This window comes from Labrus mixtus, chromosome 1 (assembly GCF_963584025.1).
Source record: "Labrus mixtus chromosome 1, fLabMix1.1, whole genome shotgun sequence".
In the NCBI taxonomy this organism is placed as follows: domain Eukaryota; kingdom Metazoa; phylum Chordata; class Actinopteri; order Labriformes; family Labridae; genus Labrus; species Labrus mixtus.
Genome location: NC_083612.1, coordinates 28179954 through 28200099, shown reverse-complemented (window position 1 = coordinate 28200099; position 20146 = coordinate 28179954). Strand labels below are relative to the sequence as shown.

At 39.3% G+C, this 20146-nt stretch overlaps 1 protein-coding gene across 2 annotated transcripts in view; it reads left to right on the top strand.

Annotated features, from left to right (window-relative positions):
• The first annotated feature begins 1200 nt into the window (after nt 1–1200).
• spata17 (spermatogenesis associated 17) overlaps nt 1201–20146 on the top strand; it is a 38888-nt gene continuing 19942 nt past the window's right edge. For both annotated transcript variants that reach the window (XM_061046383.1, XM_061046376.1), the window contains exons 1-7: nt 1201–1284; nt 1648–1737; nt 2859–2940; nt 4471–4521; nt 6894–6997; nt 13209–13332; nt 19557–19790. In XM_061046383.1, the coding sequence (XP_060902366.1) occupies nt 1217–1284; nt 1648–1737; nt 2859–2940; nt 4471–4521; nt 6894–6997; nt 13209–13332; nt 19557–19790 (753 nt within the window). In that variant the 5' untranslated portion in view covers nt 1201–1216. The remainder of the gene's footprint in view (nt 1285–1647; nt 1738–2858; nt 2941–4470; nt 4522–6893; nt 6998–13208; nt 13333–19556; nt 19791–20146) is intronic.

Genomic DNA, 20146 nt, shown 5'->3' with positions numbered 1-20146 from the left:
GAGGCAAGTACATAGACATGAAAGAGCCTAGAGATAGATCCACACACACATTAATTCACTTTTTCTGTTTGTCGTTTTCCCGTCTCTGATGAGTTATTTATTATACAGACAGTCTCTTCTTGTGACCATTGGCCAGACAGATATCTTTCCTCACACAGATACACACATGCACACAGACGCTTACACTCCTTGATGAGGTGATCATTTTGACAGGGGCATGTGGCTGAAGAAGAGTGGAGAATTGACGAGGAGGCTAAATAAGGAAGGTGGAATCAGGAGAAATAAACTGATAACTGGATGATGAGGGGTGATAACGTCAGAAAAGGTGGGAAATGGATGGGAGGATGGAAGGAAAATGGAGGCAGCTGGAAGATCAATAAGCTACTCAGATCCACAATCTGCATCCAGAGAGCAGAGATTTCTTCAAATGTCTTTCTCCCATATTTCAACTCTATTTCTGCTTCAAAGAAGGTGAAGGAAAAAGCAGAGGAAATAGGCTACATAAGATGTTAGGCCTCTGATGCATTTCTTTAGGTCAAGCAGAAGTAGTAGGCCTACAGTGTTTTGTATTTTAAGTTTTAAATAATAATACAGAAAGCTTTATACGTTTTAATTACAAACCCCTTCAAAAACTATGTCATGCCATTTCAACCTTTGTTTAAAAGAATCGTCTATTAGGCCTCGATACAAAAGTAGCCTATACGATGAAATATACGAGGGACTTTGTGTTATAACAATAAGAAGCCAACCTCAAAAGATAATCCAAACACATGTATTTAAAAAAAATGAAGAGCTAACAACTGTTTGAGGGATCAACACTTAATATTTAAAGTCTATGGATGAACAGCAAATGCTAGTGTTAGCTCTGGTTTTAACAGATTAAACTAACAAATAAGCAAATGAGGTGCAAGTGAGCACTTCATGTGTGCGCCAAGTTACGTAAAATAAGAAGATGCCTTAAATCTCGAAGGAAATCTGGACAAATATAGGCTAATACAAATATACAAATGTAATAGATATATCGGCACTTACACAAGCTGACGCCTGGCGGGCGATATTTCTGAAGGATTCTGCTTTGCCACTATTGGTTACGCTAAATTAAAGTTTGATTTTTTGTTTCTCTTGAAATTTCCAATTTTCTCGATGACTTGAACGCATCACCACCACCTGGGAAGACTTGTTGTCAAGACAACAGGTAAACTGTGGCTAAGTTAACATGGCGGAACTGTTAAGAATTGAAAGTGAAGTTGAACAGTTCAAGACGGAACTCTTGTACAGACACAGGTATGGGTCATACTAAATGTTTGACTACGTTTTATACACTACTAAAAGACCGCTGTGTTGTGGTAACTCAAAGCCAGACGGTCACTAATTAAACTAGCTGGCAGCATGATGTTAGTTAAGTTTACGCCAGCAGCAAGCTTTGCTCTAAATTCATTTTTTTAAATTCCAGTGTAGAGCAGTACAGCTGAAAATATGGGGTTTAGTTAAACGCAAATTGTTTCTGTTTACCATAGCTATTCTGTTTTATACAGCTGTATATCTTCACATAGGGCCTACACAAATTTAGTTTGTGACGTCATGGCTATTAATAAAATAAAGCTGAAGTTACAGATCCCTGCTCTTTCAAGTGTCTGTGTGCTTTAGGCAAGCAGAGGAGAACAGGCTGAGGGAGAACCAGGCCGCCATCCAGATTCAGAGCTGGTTCAGAGCCTGCAAGGTGCGGGCTTATCTCAGGTATGACATGTGTATGTCAAGTCCTTGATTTTCCTTTCTGTGTGAATCTGCAAAGAAGAATATATTTGTTGGTAACCCTTCACATGTCATAGACAAGACTTCATATTCCATATACAAATACATGTGAGGTTTGCTTTTTCCTTCAGGTGTTGAAAAACATTCGGACAGGTCTCTGAAGAGTTAATTTGAAGGGAAACCCTGATACTAGCTCACTCTCATAATTATCCCACTTTTAGAGCTTTGCAAATGGCCTTGAGGAATAAATGTCGCTTGCACTCTGTGCTCCTTTCACACACACAGAAATAAATGTCTTTATCTCTGTGCTTTTTCCTGTACTGTGACCCCAGCACCATTCTGCAGGGTCAGCAGACAAACTTCCAGACAGTAGGTTAATTCAGATTACTTTAGTTAATTGATCAATGCGTTAAGTGGATAATTAGCAACAATTTTAGCTGCCTAAGTGCAACTCCGGGGTTGTGCTTTCCCCACTATAAGCATTGATTTTCTGGGCATATGAATGGCCTTTTGGAAATTGATGGCCTCGTTGGAGGCAGAGAATCGCAGTGGACTTGCATTTAGAGTATGTTAGAAGATGAATACAAATGTGTGCCACCTACTAAAGCAGGTGAAAGGCTCATCAGACATGATCGAAAAGCCGGGAGAAGCAGAAATGTTCTGTGTGTGTGTTTATGAGACTGTGTGTTTGTAATGTTTCCCTGACCTTTTAATGGAAGTCCTTTACAAGCTTACATTTGTATATAGAAAACAAACCACCTCTTTTATTATTGTTTTTAAAAAACAGATCATAGTTTATTAAAGCTGTTTCGACTTTGAGGTAATTGAGGGATGTGATTATATTGCATTGCAGGCAGAAATTAAATAATGTTTTTTTGTGTGTTTTTGCAATTGTAGCTTAATAATATTTCATAAAGGTTTTATTTATCTTTCTCTTAAGGATTAGGATATTTTCCTTTTACTAAATTGGATCATTTCTAAGCATAAAAGGACTAAAATCTAACAATGAAATTTGCAAATTATTTACCATTCCATGTGTATCTGAATATCTTTTTCAGTGTTTTATTTTAACAAGTAAGCATTTAACATGCATATTTTTTTTACAGCCATCTGCACAAGAAGGCAATCATTATTCAGAAGATATGGCGGGGCTTCACAGCAAGGGCACATTTCAGACAAATGGTGAAGGTAAGCCAGCGCCTGGAACAGCTATAGATGTATTGATTATGTTATGATAGCATGCATTAGAATTCAATTGCTATATTCCTAAGTCCTGTGTCTGACCTTAAGAGATATAATTCACTCATTACGAATTGGGAAATGAGCACTTAGGAAATATGATGCTATATGATAAGGAATTCCATCTACAGTATATCACAACTCCTGGGATGTATGTAGAAAGAAGGAGGGGAGGAATAGAGAGAAGGAAAGACTTGAGGAGTGCATGTGCACTATATGTGTGTGGTGTGTGTGTTTATATGTATTTGCTTTTGTAAAACAAGGCCCCATTTTCAGCATATTGCCTCCAACTGCTTCTTAATTGAACAGATTGTTGATACCGGATCCAATACCCAGCGCTCTCACGTATAATTTTCCCCTGGATTGAGTTTTGTAAACGTATCACAACAAGCTATTTATCATGCCTGTAAATTGACTGTTTGCTAAAGCATAACTGCCAGCCGCCGTTTGGGAGGCGTTCAAGAAATGGAAAAGGGGGGTGGGTGGTGAGGGTGGGGTTGAGGGGTGTTGAAATAAACGATGAAGGATGTGTCACAACACACATATGGGCTAAAAAGAGGCTGTTTGTCTCATTTGGAAACAGACGAGTGCTAATTTGAATCACTCAAAATTGCCACTGTGAACTATTTTGAATTAGCCCAGAGAGATTTTATTCTTCCCCTATGGCTCTCTCTCTCTCTTTCTCTCTGTCTATCTCTCTCTCTCGCCCTCTCTCTCTCTCTCTCTCTCTGCCTGTCTTCTTCTCTCTAACTTTTGCAGGCCTTATCCTGTGTAATGTGACATGCATGAAGCCTCATCTCAAAACATCAAGCTGAATTTACAACCTCCTTTCAAGTCTTTGTCTTCCTTCCCCTTCCTCTGCTCCCTCTCTTCCCTGTCGTTATTAAAAAAGATGTGTTGCGATATGAATCCTTTTTATGACCGACTCTCCAGTTCGCTCCTGAAATGTGCCCCCAGTGGTCATAGGCACGTTACTGTAGGTGTGTGATGGCTCGTCGAGCACGCTGCTGAATATTCTCTGGCCTTTTGTTTGTCACTGCTGGCAGTGCTGTCATTGATTATGAAATCCAGAGGAGAGCGTTTGGCCGTCATACATCTCCATTAGCTCACTGCTTGACTACCATAGATTTTCTTGGCCCTTGTCTGCGTTGGTGTATTAAGAGAGTCCCATCCTCCCCTTGATACAAAGTCCTGCTAACCGCTCTCCCTCTCTCTCTCTCTCTGTCTGTCTTTCTTTCACTCTTTTTCTTTCTCTCTCCCTTCTCTCTATCCACTCACTTTTTCTCTTCTTCCCCTCATCTCTCTTGCTTTCCCTATCTCCCTTTCCGACTCCCTCCCTCCCCTCCTCAGTGGCCCTATCTTCGCTGCCTCTGTGCAATGTATTATGTATAAAGAGCTCTTTATCTTTGACGCCTGCTGTGGACAGATCAGAGAGCCGGGAGACAAGATGTAACGCCATCTTTTCCTTTGTGTTCACAGGAGGCATATTTTATCATGAAGATGAATTTCTACGAGGAGATGGCGGTCAGGGTAAATATCACCACAGTGTCTTGTTTTAGCAAATAGAGTGTCGTGGTGGGGGACTCTCTATTTCTCTGTGTGTGCTTTGAATGGGAGGCCCCAAGAAAAGCAGCCCGCAAGCCCTTAATCAGATTGCCACATTGCAAAAATTGTCCATTGGCCAAGTACTCTTTAATAAATGTCAAACTAAATTTAGCCTGTTTCTTTTTCAAAGTGGATATTGCACTTCTTCTTCACACATCACATAGTGGGCACAGAAAACATTGTCCTTCTTTCTTATATTCCCTTAAATATCATTCTATATTTGCAAATGATTTGGTAAAAGGTCTTCTCAATAAAGTGACTATTGAAGCAAAATTTGTTTTATTTTTTCAACTTGTCCTCAGTGCTAATGCATTTCAAATGCTCCCTTTATTCCCTCAGCAGCTACTTCTGTTCAACCTATAAATCATACCATTCTTGCTCTGACTGATGTTTTGGCACTTTTACACAAGGATGTTGCACAGAAACCTTATATTTTTATAATTCCATAAAGCCTTTTTCTTTTGGCTTACAGTTTCATTCGGCCTAAACCATTAAAAGGGTTTATTGGCCTACAAAAAAATCCACTAGTGTTTATTGAAGTGGCGGTGTCGCTGTCCAGGTCGAGTAAGATGGTTAAAATATTTTCATATTAGTCGAAAAGCCTGGATATTGAAGGCTTCAAATTTAACACTTAATAGAAACCAAAACATATAAAGCTGCCCACCCAGTCATTTCAATAAATGTCACATTATGGGAGAGACATATATCTAGGAGTGGTGTTTGACCCAGCTGTTTTAGGTCATGGGGGGAAAGGTTAGTGGTGAAGTAACCATATGGAAGGGAGAAGTAGCCTCTGAAGTTATAGAAAAGAGGCCTTTTATTACCCACATAAAAACACAGTTTCCTAAAGGAAGCAATAGGAATTTTAATGGAAGAAATATATGTGAAAAGAGTGGCCAAACAGCTCATTGTAAGCATGGTGCTGGATTTAAACCCAAATAGGGTCAAATAGGGCTTTCTGTGAACACTGTGTGCTTGTTTAGGTTTTCTTTGCTCCAATTTTCTCCAAACACAAAACAAGTTTTTAAAATCACACATTCCACTACTTTTGAGAAGCTTTGGCTCAGTCAATAGGGTTTGTCTGCTTTGTGTTCTCCTCTGATCCAAAACACATAACAAGGGGACACGCGCAGATGCAGTTTGTTAATAAGTGAAACTTTATAAATCAAGGGGTTAAAACTTCAAGGTCATCTGTACTCAGAGGCCATCTTTAACCAAAGAAATATCCAATGCGTAACTAAAGAAACAGAGTGGAAGAGATAAAAGGAGACACAATCATCTCAGAATCCCCTTGTGACACTTCCTTTGAATCAATTTTGATTCCTTCTTTTTTCTCTCCCCTCCTGTTGTCTTCATCACGGCGTGGTAGCTAACAGAGGATAATGTATTAGGGCCGTAATAGAAACCAGTGTTTACATGCCGCACCTCGGATTTGTATTAGATTCAACAGCATCGATTTCACTAGTCAACAAAGGTCAGCAAGAACTCGGGAGGCGGCAATTACTTTATTTAAAATTATCTATTGACTGGCAGATCAATGCTAATTCTCATTTTGCTCTTTGTTGTTTTTCCCCATCCTCCACTTCTCCTCTTCTCTCCTCTCCCCTCTTCTCATAGTGTGATTATTCTTTTACCTGCCATCGTTTTAATCTCCTAATTAGTCTGAAGGACATCCGCCCCCTCGCTTTAAAATGGTCCAATGGCATGTGTGGGGTTGTGTGTGTTACATCTGCAGCCTCTATAATCAATGTAGACTGATACAGTTAAACATATGAGGCTGAGACAGCTGGCGTCCCTCTCTGGGATTGTCCCTCCATTACTAACAGGGGTGAAAAATGCATAAATTGTTGTGTATATGTTAAATCTGTTCTCTGCAAGTTTAAGTAATAAGAAGATGCATTTGCAAGACTGTACGTAGATAGCAAATTCAAAAAACAGCACATAATAATGTCTTTGTCCCTGTGTTTTACTAAGACGGTTTTGTGTTACTTCAATTCAATTCAATTCAAACAACTTTATTGATCCCTCTTGCTGCAATTGGTGTGGAGCAACCCGTACACATATCAAAGACAAGTTGACGCACAAACAACAGATCACACAAGGAGTTAAACATACATAGGACTGATTTATTTATTTCTGTCTGTGAAGGAAAACCTACACATTGTTCTTAGTCATTGAAAGAATTTCTTTGTTCAATATTTTCTTTCATTAGAGCAACAAACGTGCCCACTCCCACTTTTCCTCAAGTTGTTGGCAAACTTCTGAAAGCAACCTGTGTTTGCTTAAATCCCTCACAGATCCAGCGCAGATGGAGAGGATTCTTTGCAAGGAAGTTTATTCATAATTTCTATGCACGCAAACGCTATCTGGAAGGAGTTGCTGCTAACAATGAACTTGTCAGGTAAAAAACTTGTAATATTTGCTGTACAAGGGAGCAGGCAGTTTCCCATTAGTGCACTTTAATTATTGTCTGCTTTTTTTAGTTTAATTTCCTTAAACTTTTTTAGCCAGGTCAGTTGTTTTATTGTGTGTGTGTGTGTGTGTGTGTGTGTGTGTGTGTGTGTGTGTGTGTGTGTGTGTGTGTGTGTGTGTGTGTGTGTGTGTGTGTGTGTGTGTGTGTGTGTGTGAGATCTGATGTACGTCGCTTTGGATAAAAGTGTCCACAGATAGGTTAGGGACAATGAACAAGCGAAGGAATTTAAGAGACTGAAAAAGGGAGAGAGAGAGGGAGAGAGAGAGAAGTCCTCCTAAAGTGCCCAGGGCTAGGAAAGAGAGTAACAGAAGTGAACGATGTGAAGAAATTAAAAATTAGCCTCTGATTTGAACCGCAGCTTTTGCATTAATAAAACATCCTGTGCTCCAGGGCTTACTGCTAGAGATACACCATCTTTTATTTTTGACAAAAAAAAAACCATCACGTTTAGCTAATAGTCACATTTTTAATGTTGCTAATATATTTTACCGGAAAATATCTTTAGGCTTCTGCTAAAATTAAATGTAAATTTGTTAAAGTGCTCCTTGGATCACTGACTCCCCCCCCCCCTCACTTCCCCACTAGCGTTCCACCTTTCCACCACACTCTTTGCCCCTTTTAGAGGTGTGAGACACTAGGCTGTAAAAGTCCATTAAGGAAGTGTTTTCACTTCAGTAAAATAACTAACAAAGGCGACACAGTACACTCACAAAACTGTTAAGTAGTCTGATACTATACCTGAGTTAAAATATATCAAACTGCTTTTAACACTTTATTTTCCCATTCGGCCCTGTCTAAACAGGAAACAGTCAAAGCTTCTATAAAAATAAAGTTGTGCATATTACAAAAAATTATCATTTTGACAAAAGTGAATGGGAAATTAGCATTTGCAGGCTGAAGATATGGTTTGAATGTGTAGTTAGATTCAAAGTTTAACAGATTGTCATGGATTAAAATGTTATTTTGAGTAGGTTGCACTACACCTTACACACTACACATTTTAGCTTATTAACTTAAAAGATTTTGGTCGAGAAAAACAAGTGTTTAATATAGCCCTATTTTCACACATTTTTTCTCATTAAGACTTGTTCAAATTGCTCATATTTTCACAACAATTAACAACAAAGAACAAAGCTTTAACGAATAAGGGAAATGTGGTTGTAAATAATCTTAAAAATAACTATAACTTAAGAAACACTTGATTCTATGTTATATCACCAGTTTGGCTTGTTTTGTTATCTGCTGTTCCCCCCCCCACCCACCCATGCACTCACACACACACACACACACACACACACACACACACACACACACAACCCAAACACACACACATACACACATCCTCTCTTCCACAGCGGTTTAGGGTGCTGAGGTCACTTTCTCTCCAGTTAATCACATGTTTATTTAGTGCTGCTGGGGTCACAATCAATTAACGCCATGCCAGCATTTATTTAAAATATCCTTTCTGTGTTAGCCGCTGAGCCCTCGGATCGCTCGCTACCTGATCACTCATCCCATAAAGGTCCACTTTTTAATCCGCCTGCTTCCTCTCTCTTGTAGGGCGCCCTTTCTGTCTGTCCAAACCCCTGCATAAATTATTCAAAGTTGGACTAATGGTCCCCATTTAATGCACGCTGATCGGCTGTGCATAGTAATAATATAGCAGTATTACATAGACTGCCGAACCTCTCTCTCTCTTTCTGACTCTGTTTCATTCTCTCTCTCTCTCTCTCTTGACAGATCTCCCCTTCACAAAACCATCTGTGTCATTTCATTAGGTACAGCACACCGCTAATACATGCTACGTATACTACCCTCCGCTATCCCCTGCCCTCACTATGCCTTCCTCCTGCTTTTCTTCTTTCCTCTCCTCTCCTCTCTTGTTCTCTTTCTCTATTCCTTTCCTCCAAAGCCTTCTTTCTCTATGTCACCCGTTTGCTGTGCTTCGGCGTCATCCTCATTCATTTTTTCTCTCCTGCATACCCTAATGAAGTCAGGACCCCGTCGCAGTCCCCACTCTGCCACAGTTTTCCTTGATACCCCAACAATTTATCACTTTGTCAGGGAGACACTTTAAGTTCCCGGGCTTTAATAAGGGCATGCAGTGGGACGATAGGGGCAATTAGGAAAGCGGAGCAGCCCGCTTTGCATATATTCTAAATGTGCTTGTGTCATCGCTGCCGCCACCAACACGGCCTGTTGACTGCATGAATAATTCCTCTATCTGCAATAAACAGCTGGGTAATTATTACCACCATAATCAGATAAATAATTCTCCCTGTGATGCTGCAACAACATGGAAAAATCTTTTTGAACTCATCCGCTGGAGAACAAGGGAGAATTTATGTACTTGGTGTTGCTAGGCTGAGCAGCAAAAATGTTTTGTTTTTTTATTCTTCTCTACTGGTGCTGTGCTGTGTCTCTTTCTCTCTCTACTTTTTTCCTGTCTCTCTTTACTCCAGCCTTCTTCATTCCTCCCCCTTTTGTGTCCCTCTCAAGGACATTCATGAAAGGAGAGCTGCTATGGTGGAGAGAGTGTTGGAATGCCTGCAAGCCTGCCCTGCGATCACTCCCCGCTTCTATGCGTCAGTCTTTCTTTTGCTGTTCTTTCTTTCTGATCCAGTTTGGTGTGAGAAAGGTTCACTCCTTCAGTCTGATTGGATTTCCTTATACTATTTATACGTGAGTGTGTTTGTGTGTGTGTGCCTGTGCGCACACGCGTGTGTATTGTGCTCTTCACTTCTTTGGGGAAAAAATACTTTTAAGAGTAAAACAATGGAGAAAAGTATGTAAAACGTCTGATGTTTTTCATTTTTTTTTCTCTTTTTAAATATTTAGAATATTAATAGGAGATAGTTTTCATTATGGAAACATCTGTGCTGCGTCTTTTGGTGGCATGAAATGTACTTCTTCAGTGAATTAGCAAATCTATCATTCAGTCTCTTATGAGGTTGTTGGAAGTTCAATACATTGAGTTGGTCACTGGCTAAATTGATCGGCTGACTACCACCTCCTTGCCAGCTATTGAATCATTTAATTGGAGCAATTAAAACAGCCAATCAGGTCAAGCCTCCATTAAATATTTAGAACCTGGCCAATTAGCTGCTCGGGTACTGGCCTGGATGACCGCAGGTGTGGCCTGCCATCCCACAATGCCTCCCTCTCTGATATCCTATCAGCCTGTTACGGCCCATCGTGATCCAAGGGGTAAATAATTGAGGGAGAACTGAGAAATGTAGCTGTACTATATTAGACATTTAAATAAATTAACACTTCAGGGTTCAGATGTCACTTAGAGTTTCAGTGATTTGAAAGTAGTTCAGGGATGCCTGATTTGCCTTTCCAACAGTTCAACAGACGTCAGAAGTAATCTGCGGTCAGTGATTCCCACTGAATTAAATGTAATACTTATTTTTTTTTTTTTTAAGTGCAAACAGTAAAGAACTAAGTCTTTTTTAATAGAATAAAGATTACTACAACTGTAATTTGTAGAAAATAGAAAACCCAGCATGATTAAACGTTCTGGGTCCATAAGAATATAAATTGTAATGTGCTGACATGATAATGAAATTAAAGCACATTTGTGGTCACATGCTTATCGTGTCTTAAATTGAATGACCTTCAAGTGGAATTATATATAAGCTCTAAATATATTTCCAGTAACCAGAACACATTAAAACATAGGTTTAACAATAATCAGCTGCCCATATATACACTGAAACAGGTTTGCTTGGCATAATTATTCCTTCTGTTCATATGGCCATGAAGAGATCACCTCCTAATACATTTCCCATGTAAAGGATCAGGAGAAAAATCTGCAGTTCTTACACTTTCAAAAATGTGATGTTAATTCATTTCCACTGTTACTATTCTTCCAGTGTAGCTAGAAAAACTATTCATTGAAACACAAAGAAAGTATTGATGATAACTATTTGGTTTGTCTTACACCTGTCTTATATCAATGAACACTCACCCTGCCTTGAGATTAAATGAACTGCAAAGGCTACAATAGCATCAAATATTCATTTTTTACAATAAGAATAAAAGTTTTAAATTAAGGGCAGTGTAAGAGTGAAGTGGTCATTTTTAAATAATGTTTCCACTGATAATATACATACAGTCACGTTTATAATTTGCTTTCTCACCTTTGTCAACCTTTCCCACCACTTTATCAATTAAAGCAATACAGTCAGCAATCCAGTGAAATGTTTTTCTTCTCATTACATTCATCATTAATAAATATATAAAAGGGTTTTAGCATAAATTGTTTCGCACTTACATTATATATTTTGAGGACATAATTCTGTTTATTTTCAGCATGAAGACTTCTGCCAATGCATTAGTGTTTCGACATTGTGTGTTGCAGAGTTATAAGCCTTTGTTCACCACACTGTTTATTTCTTTTTTTTTGTCTTGCTTCCCTCTTGATTTCTTTTACTTTCACTCAGTCAAACGTGCATGCACACACAGACGCACACGCATGGGGCAAGTGCTGCGTGCAGAACAGGGCTAATGAGGGTTGTATGTTGTGGCGGCTGGTTGGGTCGACACAGATCGAGGTGCCTTCAGCCGTTACAAATCTGTTTGGCTTTTGTCCACTACACAGCAATTAATAACACTGGGGCTGGGGGCAGGGAAGCAAAGGTCACCCATTCAGCCTGACACACACTTCCACACACATACACACATAGGGACACACACAGAAATAATTTGGGATCAAGTAGTATGAACATTTATACACACACATTAATAGTCCTTATCTAAGTGCAGACACACATAGAAACATAGACAGAACCGGTCTGGAACCCCTGAAAACATACGCAAACTATTTAAATGCATAAACGTAAATACACGCATATACTACAAACACTCATGCACCACTGTGGTCGTGAACCATGACTGTCCCACAATAAACCAAAACTTTATATTTTACATTAATAAGTAATATCCCTGTCAGCCATTTGGACAAATAGGGGCCAAGCAACCTTTATATTAACATATACACACATACACACAGTTCTAAATTACTCTGCTTAATATAACATAAACACAACGCACACCCTGACTGTCACACACACACACACACACACACACACACACACACACACACACACACACACACACACACACACACACACACACACACACACACACACACACACACACACACAGTGCTCTGCATATTTCATTTATTTTGTAATTTAATCTGGTGCAGAGGAAGAAATGAGAATGCAAAGGCAATGGGAGCGGATGTTGTGATTTCTTTTTAAATGTCAGTAGCTGCAGAATGTGTTAACCTCACATAATAGACACACTATGAATATTCTGATTCCTCTGTGGAGGTTTGTAATTGAAAAGAGAAGTTGGGAAGAGAAGGAGACATTAAAGAAGGAGCCAAAGAGAAGGGATTAAAAAAAGAAAAGCAAAGGATTGTTGATGGGGTACGGCTTTTACTCTTAGGTGTGAGTGTGTGTGTATGTCTGTGTGTGTGAATTTTCCCATCACCATTGCATGTGTTTTCGTAATTGTATCCAAATTTCCTTTTTAAGTTATTACCCCCTTGTAACAATAAGGCTGTGTGATTGCTGAATGAAATTGCTGTGTATGGGCTTTTAATGCATCCCATTTAGCCGGCTCCGCTTAACAGATGTCACAGACGGACCTGTCCTGACTGCGTTGATGAAATATATCCATCATCCTCCCACTTGGAGCCTTTTGCGCTCTAACTAGGCTTTTTTTCCCCCCCTGCCCAAGCCGTCTCACTCTCTTGTTTTTCTCTCACAGCAGCAGTGTCGTTGCTCTCTCTTATCATTATTCTGCTTTTTATGCCCAGCCAAAAGACACTTAAGGTCGTTTCAGCTCTTCAACAGAGTTACAAATAAACACTAACATGTGCACACATTTATTTGTTTACATTGTGGTGAGATTTTTTTAATTGAAAGTCATTACATGCAATGTAAGCTGAACCTTCTGATAATGTAAAAACTAGGTTAACATGTGATAGCATCAAAACATTGTCTTCATATAACTGTTGTTGCAGCCTGATGTAGAGTGAATTTAATGATATAAAGTAGCATAATAAATAGTTTGGAACTTTACATTTCATTAGTGTTTTTTGTGTGGTGTGTGTGTCCTGTAGGAGAGAGATGGATGAAATCGAAGAACTTCAGAAGAGAGAGAGAGACTGTCTGAAGATGGTGAGAGAGCAGACAGCAAAGGTCTACCAGGCATACCGGTCACACCACCTCCTCAGTACGAAACAGGTCTGTCTACATGAACATACACACACACAGAATTAAAAACATTTGACAAGGAAAGTGTAACAATTGGGAAAATGTTGTTATTTTAAGTTGGGATTCTCATTTTAAAAGTTAAAAAGACCCAAAAATGGTTTAGAAAGACATGTAAGTGTTTTATGTTAGCATTTATACGAGGCTCCATTCAAGGCAAGTTTTTTTGTTGAATCAGAAAGCAGAAAACAAACTCAAGCTATAACAGCAATCAGCTTCATATGACAGGACCCCATATAATGTTGGACTGTGTCAAAATAAATAAGGGTGGCAGCATCTCGTGGATGTTTTCAGCTTGCTGTGTTGTCTAGTCATGCTGCAGTGGAAAGCAGTCACAGTTAGTGATTGCAGCAGCAGAAAAGTGGTCTCTGATATGAAGAAGTGGACACTCAGTAGTACTTGGGCGATAAGATGATTCAAGCTTTTGCCTGAACATTGCCTACTTTTTTAATCTTTCTGAAAAATGCTTTTCAATGTCAATTGGAAGTTAAAAAAAATGTTGATCATACAATCATTATAATGATAATGCTATTATGGATATTCGTGCAAATGTTGTCTGTTTAATATTCAGATTAACCAAGGCAAATACTGCAAACAAAAAACCTACACTTTTTTTAAAAAGTTAAAAAGAGAACAACTTGTGGTTGAAATGTGTCAACTCACCATAAATATCTGGAAATATTTTTTAGTAATAATTAAGTAATAAATACAGCAAGTTGATATCTATAAAATAATTATTCAATAATAAAGTAACTATAAGGCTCCAGTTAAAAAATCCATAGTTTTTTCATAATCCCAAAGAGGTATAGTGACTTTAACTAAGGCTGACACACCAGACTCATTACAAACTTTGTACTAATAAAGTTAGCACAACTATACCATTACACATTCAGTCAAGGCATATGTATGGCCAAAGATGAAGGACTCCCTTTAGCAAAGAGATAAGAGTCACAGAGCGGTGGTTCCCCACAGAGAGTAGTAAAGAAAAGTCTTCTCTATTTCCTTCTTTTGTTAACTCGGGTGGGCTGTGTGGAGTTAAGGTGTGTATGTGCACACATGAGAAAGTAAGTGTCCTCAAGGCTCTACTGATGTGCTGAGCGGAGTATTTTAGTGCTTCCCCTGGCACAGGTGTTCATGTGTATGTGTGTTAGAGTGTGTGTGTGTTTGTGGCATCCAAGCATCTCTGTGACTCCCCACTGGGATCATAATGAAGACAAAGTGCAGTGGTCACTGTTGATTCAGCACCACTAGACCCCCCCCCCCTCTATTTTTTGTGCCTATGTGTCCAGCTTCGTCATCATCAGACTTAAAACCTATTTTCTGCAGAGTTCCCGTGTTCATCTGAGACATACACATACACAAAATCATGTAATATATCATCATAACTAAGTGTACTCCTGTTGTCATTTAAAGGGAACTCCATAGTTTTATATTCTCTGACTCTCTAAATCCTCTGAATTAGCCCTATATACTATTTATTTGATTTATACTGTAGGCATATTGGATAATGTGAACAATATGTATATATTATGATTAAGCATACAAAGCAATCCGAAAAGTTTGTGTGCTGTTCTCCACCCTCTGTCTATCTCACCCCCTCTATATCTTCTCTCTCTCTCTTTCTCTGCATATGGCAGGGGATTCTTTCCCTTCGAAGCTCTGACCTTGTCAGCAGTGAATAGATGGCTCTCCCACACAGTTCATCCTTCCTCACTTCTCGGACCCTAGCCCACACACACATACACACACAGCTTTCCAAAAGGCCCCAAGTCCCTATGACAGAGACAGAGATGGTGTGTTCCTGGGGTCAACATCATTGCTCTTCCCGTAGCTAGGTTGGTACTTTTGGGCTTGTGTGTGCCTGTTTGTGTGTGCAAGTACATGGGTTGAGTGTGGGTCTTGTCTGTGTGTGTGTGTGTCTCTTTCGGTAGGATGAGGATGTTGTTTGTGTATGTGTCGTGTGTTCTTAGCCTCCTGTCCCATATTGTTACTTTCAGAGGTAATAAGGAAGCAGGTTGTAAACATTTCTTTGTTTGTGATGTTAGGTCAAGCATTTCTGTTCATCAGCAAACACTTGCAGATTTACTAATATGAAGCTGCCATCTTCCAAATTGTGTGACAATTAAGAATTTGTGGAAAACAGAAATCATTTGTGCAGTTCGAGGGTGTCATAACAGCTGTTACCCTCGTGTATAATGTACACAATATACTTGGAGGACGTGTGCTACGATTATCTGCCGCATAAGAGAGCTGAATGTAGATGTGAGGCGCCCTACTATCTTCCTCTCCCTCCGAAGGTTAAGCAACCCTTCACCTGTGATTAAAAGCTTTAAACGTGATGAAACCTCCAAAGCAGCCATATTTGTCTTCCTTTCCATTTGTTAACTGGAGACCTACTGAAGACCACCTGTTACCAGAGAAGTGGCTGGGCTACGAATCCTCAGTAAAAACACAATGGACGACAGGTATGTGAGATCGTCTATCTTAGCTTGCTAATGTTTACTCGTATTAGCAGTATTTCTTGTTTCTTGGATATTTGTAGAAATACATATGATACTTTGATTTACAACTACAATAGGTGATGCTCATAAAATTTTAGATTGGGTTTATGTACTTTTGAGTCATCTGGGTATGTTGAACATGCTAAAATGTTTGTGGTCTTATGTTTGTCAGATGACATACACTGTGATACAAAGCATGACCAGACTGTTACACTGTCACCGCTGCATAAAGATGCTGAAACCCAGTGGGAGCTTCAAGCACTGATTGAACACCGCTCCAGGGGAAAGGAGATCTGCTATCTGAGAGAAAGATTCATCTCATTTTACCAGCGTTCAGTCAGCGAGGAGGACAGTGGTCTTATGAGGATGTTCCTGGCACATAGAGGATTGCAAATGTTGGCTTACATGTGAAAAGAGTTATCAAGAGGCTCAAGATGTTTAAAAATAATCTCCCTGACTGTACCCATCCCCCTGACACACATGATGGACAAACACCTTAGAATCTGTGCAGCTCTTTTAAGCATGCAGGATGAGATCATCTGTGAGGATGCTGATTGAGGATTGTAGTATAAATTATGAAGTGATCCTAATTTGAACTCAACGGGTACATTTTAAAATATTAATTTATCTATACTGTATATAGATAGTTATAGTTTATACCTATGATAAGCCTCATGTGAAATTCTATATTTTAGTTTTAACAGTGCTGTCCGGTGAAAAAGCAGTAAACATGATGATCTCAAGTTTTATACTTACCAGCTCTTGTTATTGAGAGATATGCTACTCACACACAAGACCTTTTCACATGCATTATTTGAATCTCTGAGTGCGACTGCTACACAGGGAGTGCACCAGAGCTGTTCGGGGTTCAGTACCTTGCTCAATGGCACCTTGGCAGTACTTTGGAAGTGACCTCACACCTCTCCAGCAACCAAACCAACTTCCATACTTTGGAACGGGCGACCCTCCAGTTTCCAACAGAAGTCACTTCAGACTGAGCTTCTGCCACCCCAAAAAACCATAGTTTCTATGTCTATCACCTGGTCTGCAGGTTTTACACAAAAACCTAATTTGATACATGTTTCTCATTGTCATGTATCTGATAGCTAGCACACATGCTGACTGAGAAAGCATTCCCTTTTTGCAATATTGCTCATTTTGCCATAACTATGAAATTGCCATGAATTGCACATTCCCAGTAGCATAACCTATGTTAATACGAATGTGCACAATAATGCTGCAATTGCAAATATTAAACAGTAGTGGTCTTGTTTCTTATATGATTACAGAAACAGAGAACTTACCTATATTATACATTAATGGCTGGAGGATGGTGACTAAAGTCATTTTCTTTTTTAAAGTTAAACTTTAAAAATCAGTAGGAGACATTTTTTGAAAGCTATCACCATTAATCCAAACCAGTTGTGACTCTTGCTTAATCTTATTAACATTTTATTATGATGTATGTTTAGTCTGCTAAGTGGAGTCATTGAAATTGCTCTAGTTATAAGTGGTGGTCCACCCTTTCCCATTAGTTAAAAATCTGCTGTTATCCAATTGTGTCTGCTACCCATGGTTACAGAAATCAGGGTCATTGAAGTTTAATTAATTTTTCTCTACTTGTGCTGAAACACTTGACATTTACATCACAAGTACTCATGGTCTACTAATGAAACACTTACTAATTAACCAGTCACTTAATATGTTATTTTAAAAGAGTGAAGTTATGGTTGATGTAGTTGGAGCAATTTCCCTCTTATGTCCTTTCTCTCTCTTCTCTCTCCGTTGTCCCAGTCTTTTAGAGTGGCCTAAATAGCAAGGGGTGTTATTAGCATATAGAGTAGATACAGAGTCCTCCAACTCTAAGCTTTGGTCTGGTAATTAACACACAGGAAAAAAGGATCACTGTGATTTGAATAATTATTGCTCCGGCTGTCTGTGGCAAATTTGTTCCCCATTTCTCAACACAAGAGGGTAACTTTTGTATGTGTGAAAACATGTGAATATGTGTTGTGAAAAAAAATAGTAGAACATATAATTTTAGACAGATGCAGCCAGATAATAATTTTCTCTATTGGTATGTAGTGCACTAACTGAACCAAGCCAGCCACATATTTAACCTGGCATAAGCATTTGGTTTGCCCAACAACATGGTGTTATGCATCTGTGGCAGCAATAATCAACAAGGCGATAAAAAGGCAAAACTTTGAGAAAACTGATATTTCAAATTACTGCACTTAAATGTATATATGGCCAATTGTTAATTTAATACTAAGCTGTCTATGAGGTTACCTTTCAATTATTTAAAACAACGTTATGGAGGAATATGGTTTGGTGCACTTTGGCACCCACTGAAGATCTCTGAGTGCAACTGCACATTTTTAAAAAACACAATTTATTTACGTAGCCAATTTTGCGTTGTAATTGCAGCTCTCACCAGCGTAAAAGCCTGTCCAATATTATTTCTAGTCCTGCTTCTTGCTCACTATCTTGTCTTTTTCTCTCCTTAGCTTCGTCCGTCCTCTTCCGTCTCTAAGACTCAGCCATTGTATCCAACAGTACTGAGTTTGGCTTGCCGACTTCCTTTGAGCTGAAAGCTGGTGTATGAACTAGTGCCATAAAAGTATGCACTTCTCATGATAGCTGCGGTTCGCTGCCAAAGTTACATAGCGCTTAAAGCAGGTGACCTGGGCGCTCTGTGGAAATGGGACGGACCCCATTCTCTCTGTTGAAAGTAATTGTTCTATATGCGTGTGGTAAATCGTGTTTAAACTTGATGTCAGCGGTAAACAAACAACAAACGCCGTGCTCTGAGGATTGCGTCTTTCAAATGTGCAAGACAACACGAATTTACCATTTAGGACATTTGCATTAATGAATATGCAAAATGGTGCATTCTTATGGGACCCTAGTGTGCTTAATACTGGGAGGAGAAAATGGAAAGAAGTTAATTTAGTACACACATTGCGGTTTACCACGCCTGGACAAAATTGCGTTGATCGTGACCGTGTCTGTATTTAACACCTTTCAAAGGTGCTAACCCAGGAACCCGGTGTTACGCACAGATGGCTGCTGTTATTGTAGTTAGGAGGAGACATAGGCACAATAAAAGAAGGCATAGAACGCCTTTTCCATACGTGTAAATATGTTTGGAATGACAGAAAAATTAATGGCATGAATTTATTTGTTATTCCCATTCAATAATCTTTAACAAAGATTTTTGGTGTGCACAACAATGGAGTGTTGCGTCTGAGCGCCCGAGCCATGGAGGGCACAGCTTGCACCTCCTGCGTAATGTGTGACAATCCTTCTTCAAAAGATGGAAGGCCCTGTCTTATGCCAAGGTTTAATTATAAGCCAAATTTTCTTTTGTTCTTTGCCTCATATCTTCACCTTCTCTCTTCATCCAAACTATCCATGACATACACAAGTAAAACATGCAAAAGCATAATTTACTTGTAATAAATAATAATACAACCGCCTCCACAAGCTTTGCACCTGATGTCATTCACGCACACCAACCAAAAGTACAATTAGTTGGAGTGAACATGCAATTTAGTACTCTTACTTGGGGTCTTAGTCAATCAAGCCCTTGCAGTATTAAATGAGAGTAATATCCTTTCGCCAGTCACAAATGGTCACCTCACCATAAACATTGTGCATACTTACTAACACTCTGTATTTTTCTCCTTTCAGTGCCCAGGGGTCCTCAACCCTTCATTCGGGTCAGCCCCCCAAGAGAGGGAACAACTGCTGAGGCAGGTCAAGTACCAGCCCCCAACCAGACTGGCCCCCAGGCGCAAGACTTGTGTCTTGAGCATGTCTGACCCAGCAGCCCCCAGTTTTCCTGAGAGTCTTGAATCCCCATGGATCAAAACCAATAGAACTTCCAGTTCTATACTGCCCCCCATTGGCAGCAAGAAACAGCAGGTGAGATGGTAAAAGCTATTCATGACAGACATACACAGGAGGAGACAGAGAAACATCAGTATAAAAGGGATTTACAAAAGACAGAGAATATATTAAAGGGATGAACAAGATAAAAGAAAGTAATAGATCCCATGCAAGAGGTGAAAAAGAGTATTAGTTATTACAAAGTGTCATACCAATTATTAGAGCCCCCTATCAACCTCCTTCTTGTCCCAATGGATTTGGTTCTTGATGAAAGCACAGTTTCTTTAAAACTGCTTTTAAAGAAAAATGACACCATTAAAACATGGCAGACAGCTCTCTTGGGGGCTTCTGCGAGGAACAGTTTACTGTCTCTATTTCAGAGTACTTCAGCG